Source organism: Pelophylax lessonae (genome assembly GCF_965119305.1).
Source record: "Pelophylax lessonae genome assembly, chromosome: 1".
Classification (NCBI taxonomy): domain Eukaryota; kingdom Metazoa; phylum Chordata; class Amphibia; order Anura; family Ranidae; genus Pelophylax; species Pelophylax lessonae.
In genome coordinates this window covers 458,349,820-458,363,406 of record NC_138768.1, presented here as the reverse complement: position 1 = coordinate 458,363,406, position 13,587 = coordinate 458,349,820, and the positions used below count along the sequence as shown (strand labels likewise).

The window sequence follows — 13,587 nt, the reverse complement described above, 5'->3', positions numbered from 1 at the left end:
TTTTACATACATTTTAAAAAGACAGGTTGAAACTGTACATACTCATAATCCAAATGTGTAATATGTTCATTCAAATGTGAGCTGTAGTCTTAATACAGCCAAATGTTAGAAGGCGTTACTTGCTGGAGTGCTCATAAGAGGAAAAAAAAAATGTTTTTGACATTTTAATTTAGTCCCATCAGGTAGGGAAAAACTTTATGTGAAAAACTTGAGGTGCCTTATCAATAACCCCTGTCTTCCAGCACAGCAGGGGTCATTTTCTTAATGTACAATTTACTGAGGTAGATAGTGTGCTAACACAAATACAGATTAAAAAATCAAATTAAAATCGATCCTCCAATCTCCCGACATCCATCATTATTAAAAAAAATGTACATGCATTGGATATATATATATATATATATATATATATATATATATATATATATATATATATATATATATATATATATATATATGTGTTTTTTTTTTTTTACATCTTTTACTATGAAAGCTAATGTGTCTGTACAGTGATCTTCATTATATTAAAATAAATACAATTTACTTTTAAGAAAAAATCTGTTGAATTACAAAAAAAAAGTAACCTGACAATATATACTTTAGTATTTCTTTCTGCAATTTCCACTAGTGTAGTGTTTTTTGTTTTTTTTTCTTTATATAGATTTTTTTTGTTGCTTTTTAATGCTTTTGTGTATATTCAATAAAATTCTCGGGTATTTGAACTCTCATTCTGCCAAGGGAGGTAAGAGATCAGTATGCTGAAGCATAAAATTGTAGGCACAGGAAACAGGAGAAGTATCAAAGAAAGTTTGTAACTTGCATATGAAAACAATAACAAGAAAAAAGCAGATACTAGAGATTGGATTTAAAAAGAAGGGGCCATTTGACGTGGCCTTGGCAGGATGTGGCATCTGCTCTAAGGCAAAGTTAAAAACTTTTTCCTGGTTTTTAGTGCTAGATTGTCAGGAAGGTGGCCTGAACGCCATGATATCTGAACAGGCAAGGGGTAGTGTTAATCCACAACAATCTAGAAGGCTTGCTGTGAATATTGTGTAGTGAAAATAAAGCTGCTGGACAGATCTGAGTAAAAAAAAAAATGTATATATAGGTACAAAGCATGTATAATGTGCATTCATTTTACTGGGTTGAACACAATATAGAGGAAAATATCTGAAAGCAGCATACTTGTGCTTATTGCCTGTAAGATTAGAGAGGGACAAAGCAAGCATTGTGTATAGTTATCCAAAAATGTCAGTGGTAATAAAGATTGGCTTTTCTGACCTTTTCAGTACATGTGAATGAGGTGTGTATCAGCGTGACAAAGTTCATGTTGCTCAATTCAGTTTTGAAATGAAAACCAGACTGCATCTTTCAAGACTGTAGCAAAAGATGTGGAGCAATAACTATGATGTGCTGAAAATGGAGAAATTATGCAACAGGGTACTGAGAATTATAAGGCCAATATTTATAGCATGGGGGATGAAACTGAATTATACCAAGTGCTATAGAGAGTTAAACTGGCTGTATAGTTTTCTTAAGACTTTACAGAATATTACAGTTATACCAAAATAAATCCGAGGAACAGCATGAATACAACTATTAGGTTCTATAATTATATGGAGAAATATGTTAGGGTAAAATAGAATGTATGCCGGGGTCATAATACATGCTACATACATGTTATACAGGAAGTGCTGTAGAGAAGTAATATGGTGCACTGTGTTACTTGGAGATCGATTATGTATGGGTCAACTAGAGAAGATGTATGGCAAGATAACGCAGCAAAGAAAATATAAATGAGTACAAAGTGTCGTGTTTAGAGCAACTGAACAATCATACTGGGAGACAAGTGATGTAAACCAAAAGCCTATTTAGAGAGACTGTATGCAGCAATGTGAGATGGCATAGCAGAAAACTATAAAAGTAATCTAAAGTGACATACAAGTGGTTCATGAACTACTGCACTAGATGTGTCAAAGTTTGGTTAAAGCACTAGCTACAAGAATCATATTTATGACCCCTAAAATTTAACAGACTAACTAAAAGACCTCAATGAAAAGATGTTTTCATACATACACTGATAAAGAACGTGACACTACATATGGAGTGTGGAAATCTGAAAAAGTAAGTTGTGAAGGATATGAGCTATTTTAAAGGTTTTCTGTTAAACTTTACACTATTAGTCTTTTTTAATAAGCCAGGATCACATTGGAAGTCACATCCAAAGGCTTGTAACCATCAGCGATAACATTACAGTTTATTGTAGCCAGATCAATTATATATTAGTTGGCTGCTAAGGGCTACTGCACTTTGCTTTCTGCCTTGCGGAGTGAGCCCATGTTTAGTGTAAAGCCCAATTTTCACTCTCTTTAGGACAGTATTGTGTTTGCATGCAAACATGCACGCACTATTCTTGACAGGTAGGTCAAGTCAATACTTCACAGTATAATACATTTCATCCAACAGTCTTCTAACATAGACAAATGGTACATAAAAAAGTAGCAAAAAATATTTTTGAATTCTGATAAATCTAGATTTTACAATGGAACTTTCCAACAGATTATTAGATAGGGAATTTTTGACCAAAACAGATCTTATTTTAAAAATATATCGCGTATACATGAAAAAAAAAAAAAAAAAAAAAAGCATATATTAGTTGTAATTGCTATAGTAAGCACACCAGGCAAAAGACCTGACTTCAGAAAGCTTATACACAAACCACAGAAGCCGTTAGAGACTAGTTACTGTCCTAACTGTTCTGAAGGAGGATAACTACTCTAAAAACGCCCCTTTTTCATTAGAAACTTCAGTCTCTTGGGGTGAGTATATAATTTATTTTCCACTAGAGAACTTCTAAATTACCTTACCCAACCGTCCCTTCTGCTGCATGAGTAGAAAGGAGAGGAAATGTTGATATTACACATTAATGGCATTCATGTTATAGCATGGAGGGAGGGGGATGGTGAGACTTTGCTCCCTTTTTGGTCTGATTAAGAACATATCTGACAAAATATCAACCATCACAAAGACTTGTCTCTGCTCTTATGAGAGAAACTGGGCCCTCCACTTGAGGTTTTTGAGTACTCCGTGAATAACAGAAAATCAAATGAACATGTTATGTTGTAGCAAGAAAATAATCACATAAGCACAGTTTGTGCACCTTGTTGAAAAAGTTCTCAATGTATTATTGTTGGGGAAACTCAGCAGGTCAGAAGATGAGTGGACGATGGGGCAACATGTAAGGTATACGAACTTCACCTTGTTAAACATTCCTTGCAAGCAAGTCCTTTCTGCTAATTTCTTCCAGAATAGCTTTTTTAATGTGATTTTCTCAAAGGCGAAGCAGGATAAGACTCTATGGTCAGACAACCTGAAGTTGAGCTTAGACGGCACCAAAACAGCAGTTAAGGTTTTAAGCCTTAACCTATTACACAAAGGTGGTGTAGTTTTTAATTTTGCCTTCTTGTAGAGCATTGGTTCATGCTTTGGCATGTGCTTTCAAATTAGAAGCATTTCCTCCTTTTTATGCATAGCACACCTTTGCCTTGATAGTAAAAAGCCACTGGAAATAAATAGGTAATAAAGTGTAGTTGATTCAAATGGAGTTTTCCCCGTTGCTTTGTCTGTTCACAGTTTTGCCCTACAGTCAGACGGTCCAAAAAAAAAAAAAAAAATCCAAAGCACAAGACAAGAAAAAAGTCAAGCACCCGATGGGGCAAGGAAACATTCAAAACCTGAAGAGGGCAATGGCGGTTTGATGTTTTAGCCATGGGTACACTTATGTCCTGAGATTTGACGGAGGGTAGTCATAGTTTCAACAGGGGCGGCTCTGTGTGTTAGGATGGGCTGGAACGAGGCAGAGACAGAATTCGTCCATTTTTCCTACTCCCATTCATGTGGGTGTAGGGGATATGTTCCTCATAAATATTTCCTCGTTGTCCCTCATCCCGTAATGAAGAGGAAGACGGATCCAGAGGGGTGCTCTCCATATTTTCAAAATCCATCTCAAGATCATCTGTTTCAGGAGGTTTATTTTCCTCACTATAGAAGAAGGATAACTCCTGAAAACTTGGATGAAGGTCATCCTTTAGCATTTCAATTATCTCCAAGAAAGTGGGCCTCATCTTGGGATTGTATTGCCAACACATCTGCATCAGACTGTGACTGTAAAAAAGAAATTAAAAAATATTTTAAGATGAACATTATGTGTATTGGTGGTATCTAAAGTTGCTAGTATTTCTTAATACATAAATACCTAAAAACGGTGTTTATTACTCTTTTTGATCAAAGATCTAAAGAATACTTTTTTTAAAAGAATCTCTCCCTATCAAATAGTAATATATATAGCCTAAATATGATGTGAAACAAATTTTTTGCATTTTCAAGTATTATTCCGTTTCAATATTATTTTAAGACTTACAGTCTAGGATGACAATTTTCTGGCTGTTCCAGGGACCCTCCATCCATAACAAACTTGAGGACCTGTTCATTGGATAGACCCTGATAGGGCTGTTCAGCCAAAGTTGTTATTTCCCACAGCACTACACCAAATGACCTAGAAGATGAGAGTTTATCATTAGTTAGCTTTCTTATACACTGTTAAAAAAAAAAAATTAAAAGGAACGCTTTTAATCAGAGTATAGCATCAAGTTAAGTAAACTCCTGGGATATTGATCTGGTCAGTTAAGTAGCAGAGGGGGTTGTTAGTCTCAGCTGCTTTGGTGTTAATGAAATTAGGAACAGGTGCACTAGATGGGCAACAATGAGATGATCTCCAAAACAGGAGTGGTTTTAGAGGTAGAGGCCACTGACTTTTTTCCCTACTCATCTTTTTTGACTGTTTTTCACTAGTTTTGCATTTGGCTAGGGTCAGTGTCACTACTGGTAGTATGAGGCAATATCTGGACCCTATAGAGGTTGCACAGGCAGTCCAACTCCATTGGGATGGCACATCAATACGTGCCATTGCCAGACGGTTTGCTGTATCTCCCAACACAGTCTCAAGAGCATGGAGGAGATTCCAGGAGACATGCAGTTACTCTAGGGGAGCTGGACAGGGCCATAGAAGGTCCTTAACCCATCAGCAGGATTGGTATCTGCTCCTTTGTGCAAGGAGGACCAGGATGAGCACTGCCAGAAGCCTACATATTGTCCTCCAGCAAGCAACTGGTGTGAATGTTTCTAACCAAACAATCAGAAACAGACTAAATGAGGGTGGCCTGAGGTCCGACCTCCACTAGTGGGCCCTGTGCTCACTGCCCAATACTGTGGAGCTTGATTGGCATTTGCCTTTGAACACCAGAATTGGCAGGTCTGCCACTGGAGCACTGTGCTTTTCACAGATGAGAGCAGGTTCACCCTGAGCACGTGACAGACGTGAAAGGGTCTGGAGAAGCCGTGGAGAAAGCTATGCTGCCTGTAACATTGTTCAGCATGACTGGTTTGGTGGTGGGTCAGTGATGGTCTGGGGAGGCATACACATGGAGGGATGCACAGACCTCTAGAGGCTAGACAATGACACCCTGACTGTCATTAGGTATCCGGATGAAATCCTTTGACCCATTGTCAGACCCTATGCTGGTGCAGTGGGTCCTATGTTCCTCCTGGTGCACGACAAGGCCCATCCTCATTTGGTGACAGTATGCAGCCAGTTTCCTTGAACCCCTAGTGGTACTCTTTACCCCCAAGATTTACTCCTTATCTGAGGGAACCTATGACCTACAAAGATGTCTCTCTGACCCATTAGTGTCCTCCAGAGGCAACTTACTTCTCAATGTGCTGGACCTAATGTCCACCCTAGTGCCTTTTCCTAGCATCCCCACTGTGGAATGCTCAGTTTGCCTTTCCTGAAGAAGTAGGCCTTTCTGGGCTGTTGTAGTCAAAACCCTTCTGAAGGGCCTAACATCCTCAAGATTTGACTGAATGAGGCTTCATAGGTGTCTAGTTTTGGTAAAAGTGGGTCACCTATGGCAAGACTGTTCAGGTGAAATCCTCACAACAGAAGTCCACTCCCAGGAGGTCATTTATGTGTTCCTTTTCTTTTTAGAAAAATTCTTCCTCCCTCGCCTTTCAGGGCTTGTAGATTATAAAGGGAATACTCTACCTAGATAATCTTCCCTTTATTTGTGGACTCTTAGTCCTTTTCATCCTCCCTCTCTATGTCTGGGAGACTGGATTCGGGGCAGGACATCCAGATGGCTTTTTTTGACTTTTTGCTCAGCTTTTGGAATAGGTTCCTATCCCCAATCCTGGGGGAACTTAATTCGCTGGTGTGTCCCCATATCTGGGGCTTTAGCCTGGTTTTCCAGAACAGACAGTTCCTTTCACCTGTGAGTCAGCATTCCAATCTGGTATTCGTCAGGCATTGCTTAAGTGTTGTGGGACCTTCACCTCTGGGAAGGTTTAGGAGCTTTTCCTGTGACAGGAAAACTAGCCTGATCCTTATTCTGGATGGCCCAGAGTGTACTACACTTGACTGTACTGTCTCCCTTAGAGAAAAGGAAGCACCATTTGGCTCTCCTTAACTAGTGGTCTCCACACTACACAGAGAGGCTTCTGCTCCGGGGTTCTCCTCATCTCCTGCTTGGTTGGACATATTCATTGCTGGGACAGCCCTGTGCTCCTCTGGATTGTCAGCAGGCAGAACATCCAATGATCCTTCTGCAAAGACCCCTTGTAGGTGATTGAGTAGATCCAGACACTTACCTGGGATGTGATCACTGGGAAATAGAACCTCCTTCTGTGGCTGATTCACAGCTTATTGAGGGTTCCTTCAAATTCCTCCCTTGTTCCTGTGTCCACTCATGTTAATGTTCATAATAACAGTGTAGATAAGATTTCTGTCCCTTGCTCCTTGGCTGGGGATGCTTCAGCAGCCAGGGGAACCATGTTCTTTTGGATCGAGGTTAGGCAGATTTGCAGACTTTCCTCTGAAATCCCAGACACACCTCTAGCTGTTTATATGGATGGGTCCATCCTCATCCTGTTGTTCTTCTCGTGCCACATACACAAGCCAGGGTTGTGGTATATCCATATCCCTGCCTATGCTTGTACAAGTGTCTACTGTTCACCATACTTCCTACACATACATATGTAAGACTTTAAAGCGGATACTCTTGGGGTTTTCTACCAATCTCAAAAATCATTTAGCTGTCTGTTGGGATATTATGCTGTAAACACTCTCAGATCATATTGATATCTCCTTGTGAGACTGATTGTCTTATTAGGCAACCTCTTTTCTTAACCTGCAATCTCCTGTCCCTGAGTCCCAGGGATTAAAAGTATAAAGCTTGTGCATTCTTATAACAGCCGGTCTTTTCTAAAGGACCGTTTTTATTTGTCCAAGGTTCCCTTGACAGATCTATTATCCTTAGACTTGCCCCGGTTGACCACATCTTGCTGTTGATATAGATTCTTCAGTTTTGGGTATTTGTGATGTTCTACCAGTTTTTGGTGGATTGCTGGTTTGTTCTTCCCGACTCTTGCGCGGTCAGGCTCAATGTTCTACAGATAGTGTTATTAACTTTAGCAGTGATACCTGGTCTTGAGCACCAGGTTGAAACTCATTGTCCTCCCCTTGGAGGTGGCAGTTCCCCAGTCCTGCTAGGGCTTTGTAAACCTGGTTTAGATTTACGTTTTGGCCCTTTATGAACTTCTGAGTTAGGGACAGTTCCAAAAGTTCTTGGACCTGTCAGTAGCTGTTGCCCATGTCTCAGTTGGACTGGACTGCTTATGGACATCCTAACGGTTTCTGAATTCTGGTGTGTTAATGGACTGTAAAATCTTTTTCTTAGAGTCCACTGAGACTGGTCCCATACCCACCTCTGTTTCTTACTGGCCTTGTGTATTGCTTTCTCACAAAACTGAGGCATGTTGGGTAAAGGAGGGGTTATATAGGGACTGTTGTACATTTTTCTGTTTGCCAGTGTCCCAACCCCCTGATGATGGCAGTATCACTGACAGTTTCTGAATTCCTGTGCCCCTCAATGTACTCCAAGAAAAAGATTTTACAGTGATTTCAAAAAATGTATTATTCAAAAAACAAAGTGTAAACAGATTATACAATGACAGTGATGGATCTGAGGGCAGGATCACATTTCCAAACAAAGCAGTAGTGTGCAATCCAGCAGCTTTCCAACAGGATTTAGTTTACAGCCCTAGTCTATACACAATGATACAATCTTTCAGTGCAAAGTGCAGTAACCCACACAAACTATTCAGAAGTGACTATGCTGAAGCCAAACCACTATAAGAGATATTTCATTTGGTTGACATGGTTACTGTCCTTTACACTTCACTTTTGGACATTTATTCACTAAAACAAGCCTGTTACATGGCTTTTTTACCAGCAAAATCATGTGTATGTGGTAAGACCATTGAGAACAAAACAGCATAAATGTGAAGAAGAAGAAAATATCTCAATAATTGTTTTATTACCAAAAGTCTAACTACCTGTGGCCATGTGCAGCCAACTACAGAATGTTTGTAATAAACTGTACCAACTTTATATATAACTTCAGGGTGTAAAATCAATCACATAAGGTCAGCTCGGATGATTTGTATTTTGACTATAGGGTCAAAAACTGTCCTATTTTCTTGACTGAATAAGGAGAGAGAAGCTTAGAAAACATATTTAGCTTATGGCTATAAAACAATGTGCTGCATTTCACTCAATCGCAGCACATTGTTTAATGGATATTTGTTGCGATGGTAGATCTCACTTAGCGTGCTTGCAGCTGTGTTGTTTTATTAATTATTGAATTTACCACTTGCTCAGTTCATTGTTTTACTTATTGACTTTGTTTAAATTGACATTTAGCTTATGGGGCATTAAACTGACATGCAGTGGATGTACGTCTCTTACAAATGAACATTCAAAAATACAAGTTTGATTGAGTGATTGATCGTGTGCTGCTCCTAGCAGAGAAACTATATTTGGAGTTTAGGTCTTTAATATGTATGTCTAGAATAAAATATAACGAACATCATGGAATTCTTAGATGTCTGTAATACAGTGATACTAGCACTGCATACTTCTAGAAGAATACATTGCTCAGTCTACTGAAGAAAACATGATTGCAGCATGCTGCTGCTGAAAGAGGTTTGTAAAATGATTTCTAAGTCTATGTATTTCATACCAGACATCTGAGAAGGTGGTGAATACTCCATCTTTCAGGGATTCCGGGGACATCCACCTGACTGGTAACAGCCCTTTTCCACCTTTTCGATAATAGTCTGTCTCATATATGTCACGAGTCATCCCAAAATCTATGAGGAAAAGTTAATTTGACAGTTTGTAGATAAGTGATACTGAAAAATGAATTGAAGAAATATACCGTGATAATTTTGTCACATTGCTAAAATTAAAGGATCATTGAATATGTTTGCAAAATCCTATCCATTATTTTTTTCTAGGGATTTTCTGGATAACTACAAAGACTATTTCTTTTTGATTGTGTAAAACAAATTCCCCTAGAACCACATTTACAATAAGCTCCCAGTGTTTGCTCTAAACCTAGGGCGGCAGTTGCAGCTTTCATTTTCAGTACTACCTGCTGGTGAAATCTGGTTGTTTTTGAAAACCCAGTAGAATACTTTATGTGGAGCAGTATATTCACCAGCGCCTTTCTGGATTCTCCATGAAAATACTACCATATTTAAACTGCACATTCCCCAATCTGAATTCTCTGTAAGAATTGATTATCATACTCAAAGCAACATGAAGTGCTAATCTAAAAAATGTTAACATAATGAGCACTGAACTTTCCTTATAAACATCATTGATTAGTTTCAAAAGGAACTTTAGCTGCTTTAACGCACCTCCAATTTTCACAGTGAAATCTTCTGCAACCATGCAGTTTCGAGCAGCCAAATCACGATGTACAAATTTTTTGGCATTGAGATAAGCCATGCCATCAGAGATCTCTGCAGACATCTGAATCATTTCTTGCAGGGAGGGAGCTGGACGGCCTGGATTTTTCTAAACAAGGAAATAAAAAAAAAAAAAATGTAGCACTATATGTTATATTTTTGCAATTAGAAAAGGGTGTAAAAGTTATCTATGGTCAAGATGTAACATATATGCATCTTCACAATGTATTTCAATAGTTTCTAGTTTAATTCTGTTACTTTGAATGATCTTGATGTTTGTAAATTCACTCTGTTAAGATCCCTACACATTTACTACTTTGAGCTATGTGACACATATTCACTATGTCCTTTTGAAAGACACTGCCGTGTCACATTTCACAGAGCCTGGCTTCTGAACTACAGAGGTGTTTAAAGGAGGAATTTCAGCACAGGAATCACTGCTTTCAGGCAAGATACCACGGGACAGATAGTCCTTAGAAATCAAAGGTAAACAGCAGAAGCGAAGCTGCAAAGCATGCAGGGAATCCAGGAAGATGTGGAAAGAGATGACCAGCAGACAGGCAGCACTTACAACATGAAAGGACATTTCTCAAGTAAGCTTACATTGGATTGTCAAACATAACTATGGCTTATATTGCTATTTATATTGCTGATGTTTATAAAATGAATGTGTATGCTGTGACCATAGATTTCCTTTAATGTTTTTCTTACTTGATATCTCCTTTTTATTCTTTATTGTGTTTAATCTAGAGGAAATTCCCAGAGAAGGCATGTATAGAAGTGCAAATCATTATGTATTTTCTTACCTTTTAACCTACCCTCATTAAACAATGTCAACTGTTCTCACCTCAGCATCAGGGCGCAGTGAACGCAAGTAACTTTTGAGATCTCCGTTCCCCATCAGTTCCATAATGACCAGTGTAGGCTGACCTTTGGAGACAACACCTATGAGACGAACCTGAAAAAGTAAAGTAGTCATAGAGTGACTTTGAGGCCTCATGTACACTGGATATTTTGCTATCTTTCCTGAACGCCTTTCTTCCTTACAGCAGCGTTTTGGCAGAAAAAAAGCTTGACACTTGTAAACTTTTAGGTGCGTCAAGAGCTTGGTGAAATAGCTTGGATGTTAAGTAATTTCAATGGCCACGTGTCAAGCGTTTTTTCTGCCAAGTCACCTCTGCTCCTGGATGCGCTGGCTGTGGATTATTTTTTTTCTGCCTCTAAATTCCTACGTCTTTAAACGCTTATGTGTGCATGGACACATAGGTTAACATGCAGGGGGGTTTAGAGAGGCAGAAAAAAAAAAAAAAAAAAAAAACAGATGCCACTAACAGCCAGGGTAAATGTCCAGTGTGCATGATGCCCAACTTTCCAATCACCAAAAAGGAGACTAAAAAAAGTTCACCTTGCAAAGTTGTTTACTACAAGCAAGAGATCTACTTACAGCTTACACTGCAAGGCCAATCTCTATAAATGCACCTTATAAAGAATGAATTTTAAAAGCTGCCTATATATTCAACAGTACTTTCAGGGGATTTTCTAGAATGCAACTAAGGGTCCTTTCACACGAACGATCCGATCAGATCCGCCTGTCAGTTTTTTAGGCGGACCTGATCGGATCCTCCATGCATCCCTATGGGGCACCGGATGTCAGTGGAGACATCTCCGCTGACACCCGCTGCTATCCGCTTCCGATCCTATCTGTGAAATCCGGACGGATGGAAACCCTATTTTCCATCCGTCTGGAGGATCAGATCGGATGGGATCGGATGAGAACAGACAGGAGGTCCGTTCTCATCTGATTCCCCCATAGAGGACAGCGGGGAATCTGACAGTTCCGTCAGAGCAGAGACGGAGCTGTCATCCACCTGCACAGCGGAGATCGGCGGATCAATCCCCCGCTGAGCAGAACGGACCTCATCGGAAGGTGCACAGTGTGAAAGGACCCTAAATAAATTACCAACTTGAAAGCGGGGAAGGTGGGGGGCTCCAGTATAATAAGCAGATGACATTTTGAACTTCATAGCTCATCACCAGCTGCTGTAAGAAAGGTTATTTGCTAGGTACTATGCTTTATCCATGAAAAACTATTTACGAAGAAAAATAAATCTAAGTGCTTTTAGAGGCAATCTCCACTGCACTGTATTATTATTAAGCAAAGTTACTGTGTAGCTAATAAAAACCTATAACGCAAATTACTACAATATTCTTTTGAGCACTGGGAATGGTTGGTTTAAAGTTGCAAACGACTACAGGGAGAAAATGTCTGTATTTGAAATATAATTTTAGGTAGGTGGCTGGGACACATGTATTAAAGTGGAAGTCTAGTCATATTCTCATTATACTTAAACTTAAGTCTGTTCCAACTACTCTGTAGAGGAAAGATGCCTATACTTAACTATGCAGAGGGCTCTATGGTCCAGTCACATGATCAGCTCCCAGATCCAGCTCCAGTGTAGAGGAGGGACAACTGGACAATGGATGCCCCATAGTAAGCCTATGGGTGATGTTATCGTCCGGGCTCTGCAGCCGATCTCTCCTCTTCACTGAAGCGGGCAGCTGGACTTATCATGTGACCAGACTGGGGCGCTCTCAGGATAGGTAAGTAAAGACATATTTCCTTTACAGGGTAGTTAGCACAGGGCTTAGAATGGGGGTGGGAGCAGGTTTAAACACAGTTAGGATTTGATTAAACGTCTACTTTAAGTAACCAACCAACTTGAAGTTTAGATGGCTGAGAATTTTATTTAGGTAACAGTTTGCAGTTGGAAGCCCTTCAAATATTTTTTCCCTTGTTAAAAGACGTTTGTTTTGTTTAGCGGACAACTAAAGATCATCATGGCTGCTGAAGTCTCGCTAACTAGTGAACTGGTATATTTTTCTAAAAGAATTATAGATCTTACCACATGGTGGCAGCTGAATCCCTTCATGACTGAGGCTTCATTTAGGAACTCTATCCTCTCCCGAAGACTTGCGGTCTCATTCACAGTTTTCACAGCAACTCGTACTTCAGCTTCTCCTTTTATTATGTCCTTAGCAATGCCCTCATACACCATTCCAAAGGACCCTTGTCCTAACTCTCGGAGCAAGATGATCTTTTCTCGTGGTACTTCCCATTCGTCTGGAATGTACACTAGAGGAATGATATATTGTTATATGGTGCCATGCATATATACCGCCAGTAGCAAAGTTTGTGGAATTTTTTTCTGACACTCAATGCTGTATGCAAAGAAAACTAACAATAGCATTAAAGGTATGGAGGTAAAATATGTAAGCTGCCAAAGTTAACCTCATTATGAAAATGCTAGATGCCTGGCTGCCTCGGTCTTTGGTGCACTGAAATATTGACCTGGAATAAGCAGGAAGTCATGTCAGAACTCCTGATTTGCATGATTTTTTTTCAAGTCAGGGACTAAGAATGCACTGAAGCCCTGATAATATCCCATATATCATTGTAATCACAAAATCATAGGGCCTCATGGCATCTGAATTTAATGCCACCTCTGTGCATTGGAAAACATGGCACATTTTTGTGAATGCAGCACCATGTGACCCAGTATAACGCAATTTAAAAAAAAGGGTCAGGGACTTCTGAGTATAAGCAGAATGCAGGACACAAGGATGTGACTCTAGCCCCTGATAATTCACATCCCAATCCTATTTTAACATAAGTGTTCTCAGTCCCCCCTGCACATCAGAACCCCCCTTCACATTACA

General features: G+C 39.5%; 1 protein-coding gene across 1 annotated transcript in view; it reads right to left on the bottom strand.

Annotated features, from left to right (window-relative positions):
• Positions 1-2,282: 2,282 nt before the first annotated feature.
• INSR (insulin receptor) overlaps positions 2,283-13,587 on the bottom strand; it is a 318,524-nt gene continuing 307,219 nt past the window's right edge. Inside the window, exons 16-21 of the mRNA XM_082270578.1 lie at positions 12,774-13,003; positions 10,718-10,828; positions 9,820-9,979; positions 9,138-9,267; positions 4,421-4,555; positions 2,283-4,164 (exon numbers count right to left, since the gene is read on the bottom strand). Of these exons, the coding sequence (XP_082126704.1) occupies positions 3,837-4,164; positions 4,421-4,555; positions 9,138-9,267; positions 9,820-9,979; positions 10,718-10,828; positions 12,774-13,003 (1,094 nt within the window). The 3' untranslated portion in view covers positions 2,283-3,836. The remainder of the gene's footprint in view (positions 4,165-4,420; positions 4,556-9,137; positions 9,268-9,819; positions 9,980-10,717; positions 10,829-12,773; positions 13,004-13,587) is intronic.